This window comes from Ambystoma mexicanum, chromosome 6p (genome assembly GCF_040938575.1).
Source record: "Ambystoma mexicanum isolate Mex_15411 chromosome 6p, UKY_AmexF1_1, whole genome shotgun sequence".
Classification (NCBI taxonomy): Eukaryota; Metazoa; Chordata; class Amphibia; order Caudata; family Ambystomatidae; genus Ambystoma; species Ambystoma mexicanum.
The window spans coordinates 875,860,010-875,880,847 of NC_090935.1; the positions used below are offsets into that span (position 1 = coordinate 875,860,010).

The 20,838-nt window shown below is 48.2% G+C and overlaps 1 protein-coding gene across 1 annotated transcript in view; it reads left to right on the forward strand.

The window, feature by feature from the left end:
• The window catches only part of SLC25A46 (solute carrier family 25 member 46), a 410,387-nt gene that overhangs the window by 252,056 nt on the left and 137,493 nt on the right, over window positions 1–20,838 (forward strand). Inside the window, exons 4-5 of the mRNA XM_069625486.1 lie at window positions 1,570–1,647; window positions 2,394–2,494. Of these exons, the coding sequence (XP_069481587.1) occupies window positions 1,570–1,647; window positions 2,394–2,494 (179 nt within the window). The remainder of the gene's footprint in view (window positions 1–1,569; window positions 1,648–2,393; window positions 2,495–20,838) is intronic.

Consider the following 20,838-nt stretch of genomic DNA (forward strand, 5'->3'; position numbering starts at 1 on the left):
CAGGGTGTTTTAATCCATTCTTTCTTGGATGATTGTCAATTTATTGTAATTCAAATATTTGTATTTATTATTACGACTTCTAGCACATACCTTTTTTGATTCTGTGGGTTGTTTCCTCTTACAACTTGATACCCATTTATAATTGGATTAGTAACTTGATGTTAATCCACTTTCTTTCACCCGAGTTGTCTCGTACAATTAGGTTTTTGAAATTATATCCAATATTTGATTCCTTCTAAGTGCTGGCACATGCTAAACTCATACTGCTTTCTCAAGGCATTACATTATAATTTTACTGTTCACAAGGAGGCTGAAGAACGTAGCAGAAAATTGCTTATAAAAATAAATATAACATTAACAGGGCTTGCAAAATCTCCTCGCCCACTTGCAGAATCAAGGAGATTTTATGAAGCAGAGGACAATTTGCATTGCTGGTGAGCGGGCCTTTGATTTGTGGAGGAATCAGAGGCCCGCTCACCAGCACTGTGATTCTGATTTGGGGGCACTCTTCCTCCTCACCACAAATTAGAGGCCCGCTCACCGTTTTAAAGCAAGCGTTCTATTGTGTGCTTTAACCATGATGCCAGTAAAAAATGCTATGCCGGAGTCAGAAAATGTAACCAGACTGGCTGCAGCAATGCAGTCCAATCTAGCCACATAACAATACTTTGATATTTTTACCTTACAATGGGACGAGTACATTTCTTTGGGTGAACTTAGTAGGCGGTCCTGAAAGATTAGTGGCATTTTTAAGAGTTGACTTGGTCGGATACACTAAAAACAATTATCTATACGATTTCTGTAAATTCGGGATACTAATAAACTTCCTACACGTTTAGTTGGGATTGTTTGTCAAATTTACGTATTCAGAATTGTGCCCAATAATTGTTCGGTGCAGTCAAAATGCTCATGCTTAGATCTAGTAAGGTAGTAACATTTTGGTTTAGATATGAAAATCTGGATAATTCAAATTCAGTATTTTATACCAATTTCTATAAGTCTTGTTTGATATCCTGAATCACAGTCCTGCATAATCTTGTTGACATTACATTTTCACCTGTATAACTAGAAAACCTAATCTCATTTTCACATTGAATGTGTTTGTGGTCCTTTTACCAAGGTATATGTGATTATTTTATGTGAATAAATAGAAACGAACAATGCATTATCGTTTCCTTGTTGTATTTGAATATGTACCCTGTGTTGCACTTGCTGTATGAAGTTCTTACAAATGTGCATTAGAGGCAGTTTGCTGACAAAGCTACTTAAAAGTGAGGGTGTTACTACATGTACGTTTTCCCCCTCAAGGACATTGTTGTAGCTGTACCTTTTCCCTTTAGTTTTCGTTTATGGTAAAAAAACAAAAAAAAAACAGATGTCGTCTTTTGGGCTTTCTTTAACAGATTAAGGCAAGTGGCAGCACCAAGTTTACTTTTTTAATACACTATTTTCTTCAACCTTTCTGAAATGTATGATTTTTTTTTTATGTGTTTTTCATGTTTGCAATTGTTTAAACCAAGCATGAAAGTGCTAACAAGGTTATTTTCCTTTTTGACCTTCATTTTTCAGGTTAATTATCATGCCAGGAACTACCACCTCAGCCCATTTACCGTTGTCAATATTATGTACAGCTTCAGCAAGTCACAGGTGTGTATTTGTAGATGTCAATTTGTAACCAAGATCAGGGTTCTTGCCAGTAGCACAGTGTTTTACCATCATGTAGTAAACCCTTTTAATGACGCGTAAGAGGTTTGCCTGCACTGACAGTACAGCGTTGAACGACAATCGTGCATGTGCATCATAATGCAAAACTACTCCTTATAATGCTCAAACCACAATGTTTAATTAAATCCCTAGTATTTGCTAGAATGTTTTCAAACAACCACTATTGCGTCATTAAATTATTTTGAATAACCCAAAATAACTTGCTTCGTTGGAACATCAGTGGCCCTATTTGTAACTTTCTGGTAATCTAGTGACTTGGTTGTAAGCTTGTTGAAATAAAATACTCCTTTACTGAACTACAGGTGTCCGACCTCTTATATGTTCTAAAATGCACAGCATTTTTTTCAACTTTTAAGTGCCAACACCCCAGTGACCCAGAGACTTCGAGAGGAAGGTGTGAGGTGGTGGCTAGCATAAGGAGGAGGGACCTCAAGATTTACTGTCCTAGCCCAAAAATTAGGTGCATATACATTCAAAACACCGTACAACTTCTGGGGTGTCCGTTATAACCACCGATAAGACCCCTTTTAAAAGGAAAATATTTACATCTGTTAGAACTAACCGTACTATACTAGCTTCAGAAAAGTATTAAGGTATTTTGATACTGCAATGAATGGCATACTGTGTTATTTATAGTTATATCATTGTTTTTCTCTTTTCATTTGTAGGGGCCAAGGGCTCTTTGGAAAGGAATGGGGAGCACTTTCATTGTTCAGGGCATCACCCTGGGAGCTGAGGGCATAATCAGTGAATGCACTCCCTTACCAAGGTATTTTCTTTTTTTTTTTTAATGTTGTGCTATTTTTAAGACCAAAGCTATGACTTCCCATGTCCCTGTTTCTTGTCCCAATACTAATTTCTCAGAGGTAGTCCAACCTCCATGTTAAACAATGTATCAGTTATTGCCTCGATATAAGGCCCGCCCGTTTTGTTTGTCCTCTTAACACGACAGGAGCCCACAGTTTCTGCTGGGAAAGACCCTCTTTCTGTCCAGAAACCACAACATATGGTGGACCTTGGATCACATTTAAAATCCTTGCTAGGTTTCTTCTAGTTAAGGCCCTTAAGTTGAGGCAAGACAGTTACCTCCTCTGTAGGAAGCCTTTTGAAAAAGCTGGTGAAAATAGTTAGTTCTGCTTACTGTGCATTAAGGGAACAGGAGCCCTTTCCGCTGTGGCAGAATTGGTAAGTGGTGTACAGAACATGGGAATGCTGATCTTCTGTTATACAGGCAAGAGGAGATTAGGTCTTTGTGATTGCCCTGATTGTCTGGTGTACATGCACACATGTTATGGGTATCTTGCATGCAGTGAGGAGTCGGGAATGAAGTCTGACACAAGTTATCGAAGATGTTGGTTAAAGACTTATTGTAAATAAAAGGGTTTGGGAAAATGCCTCTCTGATCTGACCCTGCTGAATATCCCTGCCTGGACCAACAACTAAGGATCTGTCAGTGTCCTAATGGCCAAAGCAAAAACTGTCCCATGTCCAAGGTTCTATTCTGACCCTCACACTATAAACTAAATTCTTTTTTTAAAACTTTTGTTTGACCTCAGAAGGTCAAGACAGGTACAGCACAGATAGCATGTAAGCAAGAAAACAACATAACGGCATCTATATGCATTGCATCACAGCTAAGATCAACTTCACATCTTAGAGGGGGTGAACATTGTGGAATAGTACGCATGGGTCGTACATCAAGATGAGTTTGGTTGGGCTGGTGAGGGGGCGGAGGTCCACTCGACCCCATCTTTGTTGTTCAGATAACTACAAAATTCGGACCACACATTTATAGGGCGGGAAGGCATGGGCAAGGATCCGATGTACTCCTCATCGCATGTTTGTACCCACGTGAGGGTCCTCAACCACATGCTGAGGGTGGGGGCGGTGCGGCGCTTCCAGCATTGTAATATACATCTCTTGGCAACAATAGCACTTACATTCAAGAATGTTGACATTTTCCTTACATTTTCTCCCGTCCAAATACCAAACGGCAAGGCTAATGGGTCCATCTCTACCGGGGAGCCAATCATCTCCGAGAGCGCCTCTGTCACCTCCACCCAAAACTTGTGCAGCACAGGACCAAAACATATGAACATGATCTGCCTCGTTTGATTTGCATTTCGGGCATGTATGTGTCGGTGTGAGCGTGAATTTTGCAACTCTGTACGGCGTATAGTAGAGCCTATTGAGAAGTTTGTATTGTATGCAGCGAAACCTGGCACTCAGTGATACCTTGCGCGTGTGTGCACACATTTTACCCCACATTTCGTCAGTGATCTCTTTTTCGAGCTCCCTGGCCCATGCCGCCCGTGGTTCCGGGGAGATATTTTCTAGTTTGCCCATCTGTATTTTATACAAGGAGGATATTATGCCCCTGCAGCCTGTGGGGTTTGCTATGTACTGGAGTTCAGGTGAGTCTGGAGGCTCCTCTGGGAAGGAGGGCCACATTGCCCGTACCGCTGTTCTCAACCTGTAGTACTGCAACAAGTCAAGCGCAGAGCTGGGGTCCCCGGGGCGCAATGTTCGGGATGTCATAAATGAACCATCAGGATAAAGGTCAGTCAGGGCCCGATATCCCAGGCTTTCCGAACGTTGGGAGAGGTGTTGATCATGTGTAGGGGTGAGGCCGGGAAATTGCCATAAGGGGAGCCACTTATAGTATGGGCGCAGTTCCGGACTGGAGGGAAGGATATTGTTCCATGCCCTAATCGTGGTAGCCACCGGGTCCAATGGGGCATCCGCACGAAATCCATAGTGTAATAGTAAGGTCATGATGTGGGTACCATCCCCTGCCATTGTTTTCCAATTTAACATGTGGGGGCGGATTGGGGTTTGTGTACCAATGGGTAGCATGTTGGGCCTGTGCAGCGTTCCAGTAGAGAGTTAAATCGGGGGCATTGAAGCCCCCTTTTTCATAAGGCAGGGTCATATGTTGCCACTTCTTGCGGACCGTGCCAGAGAAATTGAGCAAACGCTGTGTGAAGCCTCTTGAAATACTGCTTGCCTGGCCACGCCACACTGGCACATTCGCAAATATATAGAGGAGCTTGGGGACCGCGATCATTTTTATTAGGGAGAGTCTGCCCGCAAGGGATAGAGGGAGATTGCGCCACTTGAGCATCTTGGATTCGATGAGCTGTGCCGTTGCTTCGTAGTTGTCTGCCAGCAGGGAAACTTTAGCCAGTGACACCTGCACCCCGAGATACTTGATCCCAGCCGGGGACCAGCGAAGGGGGAATTTGCAGGACGGTTGTTGGGTCGATTTAGTGAGAGGGAAGATCTCGGATTTCGAGTAGTTTATGGTGAAGCCAGAATACGTGCCTATTTTTGTTATATCTCAAATGATAGGTTCCAAGTATGTGGAGGGTTGTCTGACGTAGAGGAGTACGTCATCTGCGTACAATGAGATGATTTCCGGTGTGTCCTGCAAACGAACGCCCTTACGAGTGTGTCGATTCCTGACATGATCGGCCATGGGTTCAATGGCAAGCGCAAAGAGGATGGGGGAGAATGGGCAGCCTTGTCGGGTACCCCTGTGTAATTCAAAGGGGGAAGAGGGGACGGAGTTAACTAGCACCCTTGCCGACGGTCTCGTGTACAACAGTTTTATATGGGAGATCATATTCAGCCCTATTCCCATTTTCTCCAAAACAGCCCATAAGTATTGCCATGATACCATGTCGAACGCCTTTTGGGCGTCTAATGTGACTGCCACCGCGTCTGCATTCGGATCAATTCTAGACAGTACGTTAAATAGACGCCGGATGTTAAGTGCCGGTGAGCGGCCAGGGACGAATCCACTCTGGTCGGCGTGGACGAAGTGGGGCATGAATGGAAGGAACCTATTGGCAATTACCTTGGCAAAGATTTTCATGTCAGTATAGTAATGAGGGACGGGGGCCTGTAGGAACCGCATTCGTCTGGAGGTTTCCCTGGTTTGGGGAGGACGGTGATTAATGCTTCTCTTAAAGAGGGGGGGGTGTGTGAACGGAGTGATTCAGTCCAGACCCCATGCAGTATGGGCGCTAATATGCCAACATGCTCTTGATAGAAATCAGATGTGAGTCCGTCGGGGCCCGGGGCTTTGCCCTTAGGAAGATCCGAGATCACCTGGACTATCTCGTCTAAGGAAAACTGGGCATCAAGCAGTTCTCTGGTGCTTTGAGAGATCAAGGTCATAGGGATGGACTCTAGTAGGTCGTCAAGGTCTCGGGCTGTATGCTCTGGTTGGGGGCCATATAGGTTGGCGTAAAAGCTGGCGAAAGTGTCAAGGATGGCCTGGTCTGACCAGTGTCTCGACCTCTTCTCATCGATAATACTATCTATATGGGTCCTAACTCCCTCAGACCGCACCAGTTTGGCCAAGGTCCTGCCCGGCCTATCCCCCTCACCATATCTTCGGGCAGCCGCAGGGCGGGGGTTGTATCTCACTTCGCTAAGGGCATGTGCTTCAAATAGTTCCAGTACAGTCCTAATCCTCGCTAGGGTGGCAGGTGCTGGATTGGAAGCGTACTCTTGTTCTAAGGTTTTAAGCTTGGTTTCGGAGAGATTTAAGGCCTGCTTTATGGCTTTGAGGACGCCTGCTTCTCTAGAGATGCACATTCCTCTGATGTAAACTTTGCCTCCGATACGTCCCAGGGGACTCGTTGTGAGGCATTCATTGTTGTTTTCGTAGAACAAGTTTGTCTGATAGTATCTCAGCCCTAAAGATGATATCTGATAGGGCGTTGGATTTGAAACGCCAGGCGGGGCGAGCCCCAGAGGCCTTACCCAGCTGGATCTGTAGTAGCACGGGGGAGTGGTCGGAGAGTGTGCGCGTGAGGATCTTAACATCAGAAACCCTGCCCATCCGGTTACCTGACAGGAGGAATATATCTATTCTCGAGGCACTATCGTGTACCGTAGAGTAAAAGGTGTAGTCCCTCTCCTGGGGGTGGAGTGTTTTCCAAGCATCGTGTAAATTCAAGGAGCCCATGTGAGTTAGAAGCCGTTTGGCCGCTCGGGTTATAGGTCTGCGGGCAATGGTTGTTCTGTCTAGGGCCGCATCAAGTATGAGGTTCATGTCTCCGCCCCACATAATGGGGACATCCACATATTTCATGAGAATGGCCGATACCGTATCTATGAAGTCGGGAGAATCAATATTGGGAGCGGACTAATTCACAAGCAGGCATTCTTCGTTAGCTAAGGTACAATGTAGGATCACATATCTACCTTCAGGATCGATGTGGGATGTGTGAAGTGTGAACCCAACCGATTTGTGGATGAGAGTGAGGACTCCCCTGGACTGAGTGGAGTACTGAGTATAGTATCTGTTGGGGCCCCAGGTCTGTGCGAGGTTTGATGACAAGAGTTTCTTAGCGTGTGTCTCCTGCAACAGGACGACCTTGACCCCATGCCTCTGTGCATACGCAGTAATCCTACTAGATTTTGTAAAATTGGTCAGCCCCCGTATATTCCACATCAATACTCTAAAAGCCATACTAAAGAGTTAGGGAACATCCCAGATGTGGAATCTCACTCCGAATATCAACAGGAGCGCTGTGATGAGGCAGGCCTGCCACCTCGCCGCACCAGTAAGGTCAATCCCGCCATTTTGTGTAAAACAAACCCCAACTGTCCCACCCCCCACCCTCACCGCCCAGTAATGACTAGCAGTGCATTGACAACGACCCTGAAACCAAACTGCGTGCCATCCCCAACTCAGCAGCGCCTGAGAAATAGCCCAACCGGTGCTCGAACACAAACCCACTGCCGTAAACGGCATTGCAGCTGCAGTGGGGGCTGCTGCTGCCGTCTAGCCCACCAATGTTAAAGCTTTGGATGAAAAACATTCACATTTCCCAGCATTGTTTGACTATTAAAGTAGAGGTTACAAGGAAAGGATAACCATGGGTTTCAGGATAGCAAGGACAAAATTGGAACTGCCACAGGTCAGAGCATGACGGTGCGGCCCAGTTTCTGGAGTGCAGGTCCGGGATTTGGTGACCGGATCATGAAATACAGGGATACAACTCCCACAGGAGACCAAGTACTAAATAAGGTGCCAAAGGACCAAGGCCGGCCAGCAAATGGGATGACAAGGGGGTGGGCCACAATACGCCAGGTGAACAGTCTCACGGTCGCCCCGACAGCCGGAGGCCAGCGGAGAAACCTAGGGGTTACAGGATCAGTCGTCGTCCATTGGTTCCTCTGGAGGATTCAACAGTGGGACCTGCGCTTCGATAAACTTAACGGCCTCGTCAGGGACCGTAAAGAAATAGCTTTTATTGCGATGAATGAATTTCAGACGAGCAGGGAAAAGCATAGAATACTCAATCTCTCAACATCTTCTTCACCCCACTAAATCGGCGTCGCTCCATCTGGACCCCCACCGAGAAGTCAGGGAAAATCCTGATGATTTGGGACTCAAGCCTCAGCTCCCCTCTCTCTCTGGCCAAACGGAGAATGAGATCCCTGTCTTTGTAGCTCAGTAATTTAGCGATGATTGGCCTGGGGAAATCGCCTGGTTTAGGGCAGGGTGCCAGAGAGCGATGCGCTCTTTCAACCGTAAAGAATGGTGAGAGCTCGGGGTTACCGAGGAGATCTTTGATGAGTTGCTCAACCGCGAGCTCCATGCGTCCCTTTAGTGCTGATTCAGGAACCCCCACTATGCGAATGTTATTTCGCCGTGACCTCGATTCGAGGTCATCATTCTTGGCTTTGACCTGTTTCATGTCGCGTATGAGCTCTGTAACTGCGTTTTGAAGGGTATGAATGTGATCCTCGTTGGTACCTATCCTCTGCTCCGTCTCCGTGAGCCTGGACCCATGCTGGTCAATTTGAGCGCGTGGGGAGGCTACATTAGCATTGATGTCGTTCAGCTTTTCATGGAAGGATGTGAAGTTTTTTGCCATGGACTCCATCATGGTGGTTAGATCTGGTTGCGGGGGATCCGGCAGTGTCTCGCTATCCTCCTGTGCCTCAGAGGAGGACGCAGGGTCCGCCCGAGGTGCCGCCCTGGCAAACTTGTCCATAGCGCCCACTTTGTTAGCATCCCTCGCTCTGTTGGACATTACTATGGTGGGGAGTCCTGCTCAACCTGGCAAAGTTGGAGGTGGGCGGCGGCTGAGGAGGAGTCGCGGTGGGAGATGAAGGCAGGGCAGCAGCTGCGGTCCGCAGGTATTGTAGATTCAGGGATGCTGATAGTATGCCGACAGGGTGGAGAAGGCAGAGTATGGCGTGGCAGCAGAGATGATGTAGGCCAGCCAGGGGGTACACGTGATCCAGAACAGTGCGGGTCTCATGGGGAGCGCAGGCCCTGCTGATAGAAGGAACTGAGGGGCCCCCGCGTGTTTTTTGTGGGTAGTGATTCGCTCAGGTAGGCCTAGGCCCAGGGCGCCGAGCCGACAACCAGTCGACATGAGGACCACACACCGCCCAGGGAATGGCACCGCAATCGGTCATACAGTAGGGTGAGTGGGGCACTTCCCCTTACAATGGCACCCCAAGGTGTGTCAGTCCACTATGGGAGCCCCGGAGCAAGGTGGGGCGAGGAAGTGGGCGCGCGACCACCACCACTGCCAGGTAGGCCGCAGCACCGGAGGCTAAGCAGGATGCAGGAGCCATGCTCCGCGGGCACAAAAGTCAGCCGCAGGCAGCGACCCCGTGCAGGCGGCCCCACAGTGGGCGGAGAAGGCTCCCAGGCAGTGATGCAAGCAGCCGGGGGGAGTGTGGGCCCGCACCAGGAGAGAGCAGGGTGGATATATCGCAGCCCCCAGCACCCACCTTGCAGCCTTTGGGGTGGCTAGACCCGCGCGTCGTCTGTAGGCTAATGGGTGCAGGTCCGCAGTCTGCAGCTGTCCGTCGGCGTGATCCACGTGAACGAGGGAAGGAGGTAAGTGGAATAGGTCTCAGCTCCGGTGTCCTGCGGATGGCGTCGTGGGCTTCCCCCCTCCACGGTGGAGTGGCCACCCGCACAATGGACGGCCTGGCCAGCCGGCCCAGGTAGCCGCGAGCCCAACAGCCAGCACGGCCCTCAGTCTCAGAAGCGGGCGGGAGATGCGCGTTCGTATGCGGAGGCGGCGGGCTACAGCCCAGTCCCCGGCGCATGGGGCCCACCAGTGCGCCGCACCACCGCGGCACCCAGGAGCAAGCAGCGTCGGGTCACCCGCCGCGAAACAGCACTCCGGATGGAAAGAAGCCCCGGGGTACAGACTCCCCAGGCAGCAGCAAGGAGGCCAGGCGCAGCAGCGAGGAGGCACCACAGGCGGCCGCGGGCAGCAGCGTGGGAGGATCAGGAGCCGCAGCACTTCCCAGCGGCGGCGGAGCCGGCGGCCGCAAGGAGGCCCCAATAGGAGCCGCCCGCAGATGTCGGAAGTGCGGGCCCTGGGCACCGATTCAGCCCCAAATCACAGGTGCGGGTAGAGGATGATGCTGGCAACAAGATCGTGGCAGTGGCTGCTGCAGGCAGTCAGGATTAGCGCTGATGTGAAAGGATTCGGGCGGGCCACGACGGAGCTCCCGAGCTAAGCGGCCATTTTCCTTGGCTGCTCAACAGCACCCCCTGTCGAGTGCTTTCATAAACTAAATTCTAAGGTGAAAATGGAAGTGTCTTTAACCTTGGGTGGTTTAGAAAAGTGTTCATAAAGGAAGAATAAATGGCTCCAATACAAGTTCTTCAATGATAAAGGTCCTTGCTCGAGAGGGGTGGTTCCCTTCCCGTGGGTTGCTCTCCTCTCGGAGGTTTCACACACAACAGCTTTTTGTCCTTCTTGACCAACAACACCATCACACAGAACTATCTGGCTTTGTAGTTTTGACTCTCTCAGGACACCTGGTATACATTTCTGCCAGGATATTGCTCCTTCTCTTTTGGTTCAAACAATTCCCTTTTCTAGTCCTGATATTCCTTGCACCTTACTTGTGACTGCCTGGTATACTCTCCTTCCAGGACTTCTATTCATATGAGGTCTCTGCCCTCCTCCAGAATTACACATATACTTTGTTGGATAATGTATCCTCTTGATATATTCTCCTTTTCTGGTTTCTCATGTACTTGCACTGCATGTATTCACATATTTGTAAGAGTTTTGTTCGTAAGACAGTTCCCCCTTTTCAATAAGGTCTTTCCCTTTTTCTCTTCCTGTTACTTTACTTGTAATTATTTGCATTTGGCGTGCCCGCCAATGTGCTCTGGTGTCCCTGCGGTCTCTGGGTGGACTCACTGGCTCTTGTTTGTGTTCCTGGATTCTCACACTGTCAGCCGGTGAATGTGCTTTTTTCCGTTTCCTTCATGCGACCACTTCCACTTTGTTCTCCCATCTCTCACGGCTTCTGCCTGACAAGTCTGCTTCGTTCCAGGCTCCTGTTAATAAAGCGCTGCCTTCTGTCACCTGTCTCGCTGGCCCCTGGCGTTCCCGCAGCATGTCCCACTCGCGCAACAGCTTCTTTCCTCTTCGCCAGTGAGCCGCCTGCCTCCACCATGCCGGTATTAGCCTTTCGGCTTCTCGATCCTTGCAGCTCACTCCCACGAGCAGCAGAAACCAACTCTCTGCTTCTGCTCTTTAAATTTCCCGGCCGCAGGTCTATGTGAGCAGCAACTAGAGTGCTTGCTGGACTTGTGTCCTTCAGTGATCCTCTTTACTGCGCTCAGCTTCCTCATCCCAGTACTGTCAGAAAAAAGGGAAAGGACATGAATTCTATTACTGGTCATGATTGGATATTTTACATCATTGACACAGTATGTCACACATGGGAGGACGAGTAGGCAATGTTGGGTTCTTGTTTGACTTTACAACATGTTACATAGTATTGTGGAATTGCTGGGGAGTTATGAGTTTCATGGAGACATCCTGTCTTGATATTACCACCAAGCCCAGAGGGGTGGGATGTTGGGTCTGAGTTGTTCTTTTGAATTTGGTAAGGGGAATACCATGTCTAATCTGGCAAGTCACCCTTACTGCCATGAGGGTAATCTCCCCCTCTGTGATCCTCCGTCATCAGAGAGCTTCTGCCACATTAGGGAAGGGTTCCCCCCATGGAAGTATTGATGGCATTGCCCATGTTGGGATGCACGTTTTGACCACTGCACCTCCTAGACTATTTAGATTGCAAAACCTACATTAAAATACAGCGCTGAGTATGTGACGTTATAGGGGACGGGGAGGTGTGCCAGGGCTGGAGACAATTGGTGGGAGAGAGAAAATCACAAGGGGGGGGGGGTGGACTAATTAATAGGCATGTAATTGAACTGTGTACGATGGAGTATGCCTAAATGCACAATAGCCATAACATGAACTAACATCGCATTTACAAGTAGGCCTGAATCCTTGCAGGCCGTGTTTTCGCAAGAAACGCAGAACAAGGCCTTATCCCTTATTTCACCATTGCATCCCGATTCCCAGGTGCGGCAAGGAACATGCACATGCCCCCACATCAGTTAGGCCTTTGAACTAATTAGGTAGGAATGTGTCCAGCTGAAGAAGTGAAGGGCTGCGAACTAGTACCAAGGTCGTATTCCTGAGAGCGAAGGCAGAGGTCTTTGGATGCAAAAAACATGAACCAATATTTAAGGCACTAGCACCCCCTCATAACCTCCCGAATGATGCCCTCCCTACGCCCCGAATGATGACGGTCACTTTATTTGAACTACCAGATGTGTAGGGAAATGGGCTCTAAATCCTTTGAACTGTAATGATTAGTGGATCGCTAGTCTCACTCTTGTGGAGGGGAACTGATAAAGGGGAAAAACCGAGAACGACCTGATCTATGTTTTGTGCCAAGGAATGCTAAGAATGATGCCCATACAGTGGGGAGGGTGTGATAGGAGCGGGGGGGGGGCACAAACATGTCTGGGATGAGAAAGGGGATGTTTTGGCCTCAAGGACCAGGCTGACTTCGAAATTGCCCACTGGGTTCCCGCTAATAACCAGGTACATGTCACGTGGTTTGGATCGAAGGTAGGGTGGTGCTAGTTGATGTTAGCTAATTGATATGATTGGTTATTTATAACACGCTTAATACCCAGAGGTTTCGAAGTGTGGACCCGGGGATCGAACCTGTGTTGCTCCATGTCATCCTGCTTCCAAGGCACGCACGTTGCCGCTGAGCTATCCTCCCTTGCAGCATTCCATGATGGACGAACACGTTGCCCTTGTGTGATGAAAATTAGTGGGAAGACAGCAGAACCAATTGGAGAATGGGCTATGTAATCATGAGCAGCCAATGAGGGTGGGGGGATTAACACTGTATATAATATGATATATGATACGTCATTTATAACGTGCCTGTACACAAGTGTACTCCGTCCCCTCCCCTATCTTCCATCCTGTATGGGCGTCCCTTGATAGGCCGGGAACGGAACCTTTTTCACCAGGAAAAATAACACTTTCCCTTTAAATGTATAGGCATGCGCTCCCTTAACCCCGCCCATTGATGCCTCACCCCAGTCCTCTTTTCCGCATCAACGGGAGCGGACCACTTTCACCTGTGCTCCTGGTTATTTATTTATTTTTCATTTGTTACACGCCCAGACCCTGGGGTATCACACCGTGGTTACAGACATCTTGGTGATTGGTAATACATATAATCGAGGCTAAGAAACATTGTTTACATTTGAGAAAAGGAGCATACAGGAAATGTATACAATCAGAAGAACTTAACGCTAAAATACAGTTTAGGTGTCGGCCATGTTTTTAGTTGCTTTTTGAAGCCGGGAAGGACGACTTTTTTTTTTTTTTTTTTTTTTTTTTTTGGTAAGTGGGAGGGAGTTCCAGTGTTTGGGGGCTAAGACATGAAGGCTGCTGCCTCCTTCTATGGTGTAGTTGTAGCAGGGTGACGCTAAATGTTGACTGTTATTAGATCTTAGTGTTCTAACGATTTTCTTTTTTCTGTCAGACATTGTTGACATATATTGGGTTTTTTTTGCAATACATTTATGCCTGATGCAGAGGGTTTTAAAGATAATTCTAGCTTTGACGGGCAACCTGTGGGCATCCTTCCTGATCTTGGAGATGTGGTCGTGTTTTTTTTTATCCCTAATGCTACCCTTAGAGCTTTATTCTGCAGAAGTTGCAATTTACTGAGGTTGGTATTGGAAATCCCTAGTAGAAGTATGTTGCAATAGTCCAACTTGGATAATACCAAAGCTCTGGCCAGGGTGAGGCAGTTGGCCGGGGTCAGGAATTGTCATCTTAAAGCTATAGGTTTCGATGTGTAAGCCGTAGAAAATGCGAGCGTACTGGCATGTTTAGTCATTGTGAGATTAGCATCTAGGTATACACCTAATGTTTTAAATTGCTTGAACGGGGATCAAGGTGCCGTCGATGTTGCTAGAGGAGTAGTCTGAGTGAAGGGCCGCTATTTTAGTTGGTGATCACATGATGAGAACTTCTGTCTTCTCATCGTTGAGACAGAGGCTATTTAGTGCCATCCAGTTTTGGATAATGGAGTATATTTTGTTAATGGTTAAGGTGTCTTGGCCGTAGTCCCCTGAAATGGGTATGAGGATTTGGGTGTCATCTGCAAAATTAGTGTAGATGACACCCATTGCGTCTAGAGCAGAGAAGAGGAGCTTAGTGTAGGCGTTGTAAAATGTTGGTGATAGGCATGGTCCCTGTGGAACTCCTATGGGTACTGGTATGGGGTTGGCAGCTTCTTTGCCTATGGCCACTCTGGAGGTACGTTCAGCAAGAAACGATATAACCTAAATGGTGGCATCATCAGAGAAGTTGAAGTCATTGGCTAGGGAAGTGCACAATTTATCGTGATCCACAAGGTCGAATGCTGCGGACAGGTCTAACAGCAAAAGGATGCAGAGTTTCCCTGAGTCGCTGATGGTGTCCATATGGATTTTGAGATCTATAAGGGCCAGTTCTGTACTGTGATTAGGCCTAAAGCCTGATTGTCTAGTACCTTAGTACCTAGAAGTTTATTCTGTTTGAGATGTGATTGAATTTGTGTGTAGGCTAGTTTATCTGAGTTTCAATAAGAAAGGGGCCGTTGTTATTGGTCGATTGTGGGCACTGTGGGGTCGAGTGTATTTTTTTTTTTTTTTAAGCAATGGGGGAACCCAGGCTTCTTTAATACTGGCTGGGACTGAGGACTGAGATTGTTTTGAGAGGAGTTGACAAAATTGATAATAGTGGGGGCGAGGGAGGAAGCACAATCTTTGACTATTTTCGCTGGGACACTATCTCCTTTGCAGTTGGAGGCTTTTAATTTGGAGATAGTGTCAAGCACCATTTCTTGGGTGACTGGGGCAAAGTGGAATATAGCGTTGGGATTTTCAGTGGCGGTGGCGGCGGGGTTGGTGATGGAGGCGTTTTATCTGCTAGTAACTGTCTTTTAGTAGACATATTTTAGCAGAGAGCGCGTCTTGAATGGTGGTGCACCATTCCTTACTGGAATTAACAGGGGTTGTGATGGGGATGGGGTTTTCTAATTCTCCAAGAATTACGAAGAACTCTTTGGAATCTGAAGAGGCATTACTGATACGTGTGTTGTATGCGTTTGCTTTGTGGGAGATGGCTGTTTTATAGATTTTGTTGGCGTCCTTAAAAGCTTTAGCAGTGTTGTGGGGGTCAGGTGTTTTTTGTGGGCATGTTCAAAGGAACGTTTAGATTTTCTCAGGTATACTAGTTCTTCGTCAAACCAAAAATTGTTATTTTTATCAGTTTGGACACATTTTGGTTACAGTGGGCGCTACTTCGTCAATGGTAAGTGTGAGACATTTATGGTAGTAGTTGGCAATGATGCTTGGGTCATTGCTAGTGACTAAGTTGGTTTCAAGAAATTTGTTGAGGGTGGGGTGAATTTATCTACAGTAAGCTTGCGGGGGTTTCTGGCTTCAACAGTGTCAGTAGTTTTGGTTTTGGGAGGAAGGAGTTCATCCGTCAAAAGGGTGAACTTAATACAGAAGTGGTCCGTCCAGTCGAGGGGGGTGATCAAATCGATGTTTAGATTGGTGTTAAGTGACAATATCCAATCCAGGATTCTGCCCTTGACATGTGTAGGAGTATTCACTAGCTGGGTGAATTTCATGTCCTTGACTGCTGAGGACAGGCTAATAGCTTTGTGGTCTTGGTCATCTTTGAATCCTAGAGTCAGATCTCCAAGGATGATGCATTTTATATTTGGTTTGATAAGGGGTGTAAGCAGTAGTGGGATGTCTGTTTCAGGGGGGCTATTAGCACTGGGGGTTCTATAAATCACTACAATATTGATCGTGGTTTTCCTATTCATGGCAAATTTGACTAGTAGAATTTCATAACCTGGGATGTCTTCAGTAGGGCTAGATCTGAGTTGTAGATTGCTCCTTGCTATGATGGTTACTCCACCACGTGTGGTGTGCATTTTATCGGCTCTGAAAATGCTATAGTCCGGCTGAATGGCCAGGTCTAGTAGGCGTACCCAGGCTTGGTGGAGCCAGGATTCTGTGATCGTTAGTAAGTCGAGATTTTGTTCAGTAATTAAGTCGTGAATTTCAATGGCATGAGCTCCTAGCGATCAGACGTTTATGAGGGCGCTTTTGAATCTAGAAGGTAGCTTCGGAATGGCTATAGAAGCAGTCTTAGCTGTTAGTGGTTGAGGGGCACTGGAGAATCTCTTAGAGCTCAGGGCCGTGAGTGGCATGTATTTATTTTTTCCAGAAGTCAGTCGGGTTGGGTGTTTTGGGGGTAGGGGTACAGAGCACATGGAGTAGTTTAGTGTGTGATCTGAGGCGTAGTGTTCTGTCTGTGCCAGATATTGGGCGGGATTTAGTGTGTTGAAGTCTCAGAGGTTAGTTGATCAGCTGTGTGATTCATGGATGCAAACTCTAGTGTGGGTCCTGGTGGTCCGAATAAGGTTGTGTGAGTAGTCTGGGTTGGTTGGAAATGGTGGCGTGGGTGGAAGGAATAAGGTCAAGCAGGGTATGGGGTGGTGTCTAGGGCATGCCAGTCATGAGAGGCCATTTCTAAATACCAGTAGGTGATTGCCTGTGCAGGGGGTGCTGTCTGGGATAAGGCAGTATGGGAACATGGTAATAAGTAACCAGCCTAACATTGTAGGATTAAAAGTAGGATGTTAATGCAAAATGTTAATAGTAGGTAGGAATAGCTAGTGTGAGAGACGCAGAATGTTCTTAGTAGCACATGCAATCACAGTAGGCTAAATGTGAAATGCTAACAAACGGTCAAAATGGCTAGTTGTGCGAGGCGCAGAAGGCTCTCAGTAGTACATGCAATCACAATAGGGTAAATGCAAAATGCTAACAAACGGTCAAGATGGCTAGGCATCAAGCCTCGTAATTCCATCTGCTTTCCCTAATCTTTTCTTTGTTCTAATATTCAGGTTTTGGGAACAACGTCCACCGGTGCCCTAGTCTGTCCCCGGTGCATGTCTGCAGTGGCTGGCTTCAGCAGGTGCCCGTTGTGCGACGGTTCCTTTCCCACCTCGGATCCACATCCTTCGGTGCCTTGGAGAAGAACTCTAATGGGAAGGCTGCTTTGCGTGCGATGCTCTCGCGCCCCAGTCCCTCAAACTGGCTCACGCAGTGGAGAGTTGTTTTCCAGGACTCTGTACGCAGGAAGACAAAGAAGGTAGGCGTATTCTTTCCAAAAGCACCCCGCAGGGGTGACTCCTTCCCGGGGAAGCCCGTTAATGGGAAGGCCAAGTCAGACCCTCGCTACGGCAGGAAGGACACAGAGGCTCTTGTAGCTACTGGCTTAACGACTGAGGGGGCCTAACGGCCCTACTGGTTCTGCTGCCGAGGAGCCTACTAGCCCTGGTACTGTGATAATCACAAGGTGTTCAGCTCTGTTAGTCTTGGGGGGAGGGTGAGGGGGGTAGATCACCAAAGCAGGTCAGGTGCTCAGTGGCCAGACTCCGGACTACACTCCACGAACTGGGGTTCTCAGTCAACTTCCAGAAGTCTCAGCTCCGCCCTACACAAACACTGGTGTTTTTGGGGCTTCTGTCGATTACTCTGAAGCAGAAGGTGTTCCTCACGGGGAGAAGGTGGCAGCGATCAAATCTTCTGTTGCTCACTTCCTCAGCAGAACAGTACCTACGGCCAGGTGGTACCAGCACCTGCTGGGGGTACTGGCAGCTTGCCTCCTGTCTATCCCTTACACCAGGCTGAGACTGAGGAGGCTGCAACTCAACTGCATTTTTCGGCATCCTGCGACCAGGAGTCGGGTCATCGGCGAGCACCGGTCACTATACACGCTCACCTACAGCAGGACCTCGCATGGTGGGAGCAGGATGTGAACCTCATGGTGGACAGACCATTCAGACCGCCTCCAGTGGATCATACTATGACTACGGATTCCTCATTCCACGGGTGGGGCGCTACCCTGGGGACACATTCAGTAGACAGTCTATGGTCCAAGACTGACCAACAAAATCGCATCAACTGGCTGGAAATGATGGCCATTTGGATTGCACTCAAGGCATTCCTCCCACTAATCACGAGCAGTGCAGTTTGCATTCGGACAGACAACTCTACCCGCATGTATTACCTTAACAAGCAGGGCAGCACCAGATCCCGCTCCTATGCAGGCTGGTCCTCAGCTTCTGGGAGTGGGTGATTGCGCAGGACATCTGGATCTCAGCGGTGCATCTGCCGGGAGAATCGGACCTGGGGGCTGACTGACTCTGTCGGTTGAGCTTAGACAACTACAAGTGGCAACTGAATGAGAGTCCTTTAAACAATTTTCTGCAGGTGAGGTCACCCGGACACAGACCTGTTTACAATTGAGAGCAACAGAACTTGTCTGCAGTTTGTTTCCAGGGAGGGAAGGGGGAGGCAGCAAGGCTCCCTCTGGGACGCGCTTCAGAGCCCCTGGGACGGGATGTGGCATCTCATCCACAAGTATGTTTGCAAGATCGGGCAGACCCAGCGGCTGAGTCCCATTCTCATAGCACCTCAGTGAACGGGCAAGATCTGGTTCTCAGCCCTATGACAGCCATGAGTCCCGCCAGGAATGCCTCTCCCATTTGGGAAGAGCCCGCTTCTCGTGCAGCAGACGGGTGTGGGGGGCAGTCCGTCACCCCTGCCCAAAGAGGCTAGCCCTAGCAGCCTGGTACCTGAGCAGGTGACTCTTCAACATCTCGAGCTATCTCGGGACAGCCTGGAAATCATCCAGGGAGCCAGGAGTCTGGCTACTCAAACAGTACAAAAGCAAATGGACCAGGTTCTGCTTCTGGTCCAAGTAAAAAGGAGTGGACCCGCCATCTTGCACCCTGGACCAGGTTTTGTCTTTCTCGGTGTACCTAGCCAGATCAGGGGTCCATGTCGACAGCTGCTGGACATACCTAGCGGCCATTATCGCATACAGGAACTTGGACAAGTTTACTTTTTCTTCTGCCAACCCAGTAGTGAAAAGACATCTGGTGGGGTTAACCAGGCTTGATCCGCCTGTCAAACGCCCCCACCCAGTCTGGGATCTTAACATTGTACTTGGTGCCCTCGCACACAAAGCATTCGAGCCCATGGCTCTACACTAGGTTTCATCGGGACAAGGTCGTGCTCCGCAATCACCCCAGGTTCCTCTCAAAGGTGGTCTCCTCCTTCCACATTAACAAAGACATTGTGCTCCCCACTTTCTTTCCAAACCCAAAGGAAGACGCAGAGAATACTCTTCACTGTTTGGACGTCAGACGAACTCTCAAATTTTATCTTGACAGAGTCAAGACCTTTTGCAAAACGACGCCTTATTCGTCACATTTGGTGGGAAGGGGTGGACTGGTTTATAGGGAACTCTGGAGATTTTCCAGTATGTCTCTGCACCCTCGGCCTCTTTTGTGTGGTATTTCCACGTTTTCCTATAGGGAAAGGTTTGGGTTTGCTGAAAATGTGTAATATTGGGCCACTTTGAAAATTATTTCCAGGGCCTCTTTGTGCTCCCTGTCCACCCCTGTTGGCAGTTGAAGACCTAGACAGCAAGCGTACAAATCTTCCATTGCTAGATGGATTACTGCAGCCATCCAGGAGGCATACAAGGCTCAGCACAAGGAATTGGCAAAGGGCATGCACGCTCACGCCATCAGGGCCAAGGCAGCGGCTGTTGCTTTTCAGCATCCCCGTGGCAGGGGATTAGCAGGGCGTTTACATGGGTCATGCCATCAGCCTTCTGGAAGCATTACTGTCTCTATATCAGTGACAGGGATGATGCAGCATTCGGCCAGGCTGTCCTTCGTAAACTGTTTACCTACAGTGTCCAACTCTCCTCCCCATGCCGTTGTATCAATGGTAGTTGCCCATACAGAATGTAGGAAAGGGGACGGGACTTAAGTAATTAAGTGTTACTCACCGGAGTGACTAACCTACTCCAAGTCCATAGTCCCCTTTCCTCCATCCATAGGTCCCACCATCCCCCCCCCCCCTAATAAAGAGCAGAGAGGTTGAGCAGTTTAACACAGCCGACGCATCAAATGAGACTGAGTTGTGGCGCCGGTAGGCGGGGTTAAGGGAGCGCATGCTCCCAGGGCCGTGCCGCTGTGCGCCTATAAATTTAATGGGAAAGTGCTATTTTTCTGGTGAAAAATGTTCAGTTCCCGTCCCTAGCGAGGGACGCCCATACAGGGTGGACAAAAGGGGACTAGGAGTACGTTAGTCACTCCGGTGAGTAACACTTAATTTACCAGGTGCAAAATTACTGGGTGTGTCATGAGTCACGATTTTTGTGTTTATAACCTGAATCCTGTAAGGAAGACAGGAGTCTCGTAGGCCAGTGGATTCATAATACCCTGCCATTTTTCCTTTTTGAATACAAACTAAAAGCTCTTGTCTTTCTCGAAAAAAGGGTGCACTAGCCGTTTTCTCTAGTGGTTTGTATTTTCTTGGTTTGATCACTGGAAGTCGCCCCACACCAGATTCATCACAAAATGCATACTTGGATTATCTCAAGCACTGTAGTAAACCTATTGTTGCAAGTAGAAATGGGGGTTGCCAAAAGTAGTGAACATTGCAGTGACATTTGTGAAGATGGTGGATTGTGTCTGAATTGCTTTCTAATGATCTTTTGGCGATTCTTTAGATTAAGGTGATTCCATCTTTTGTTTTAAGAGATTATTTTAATTTCATGACTTTGTTTAGCCTGTGTTTGTCCACAAGTCACCTTCAAAGGAGAACTGGCACTGGTTTAA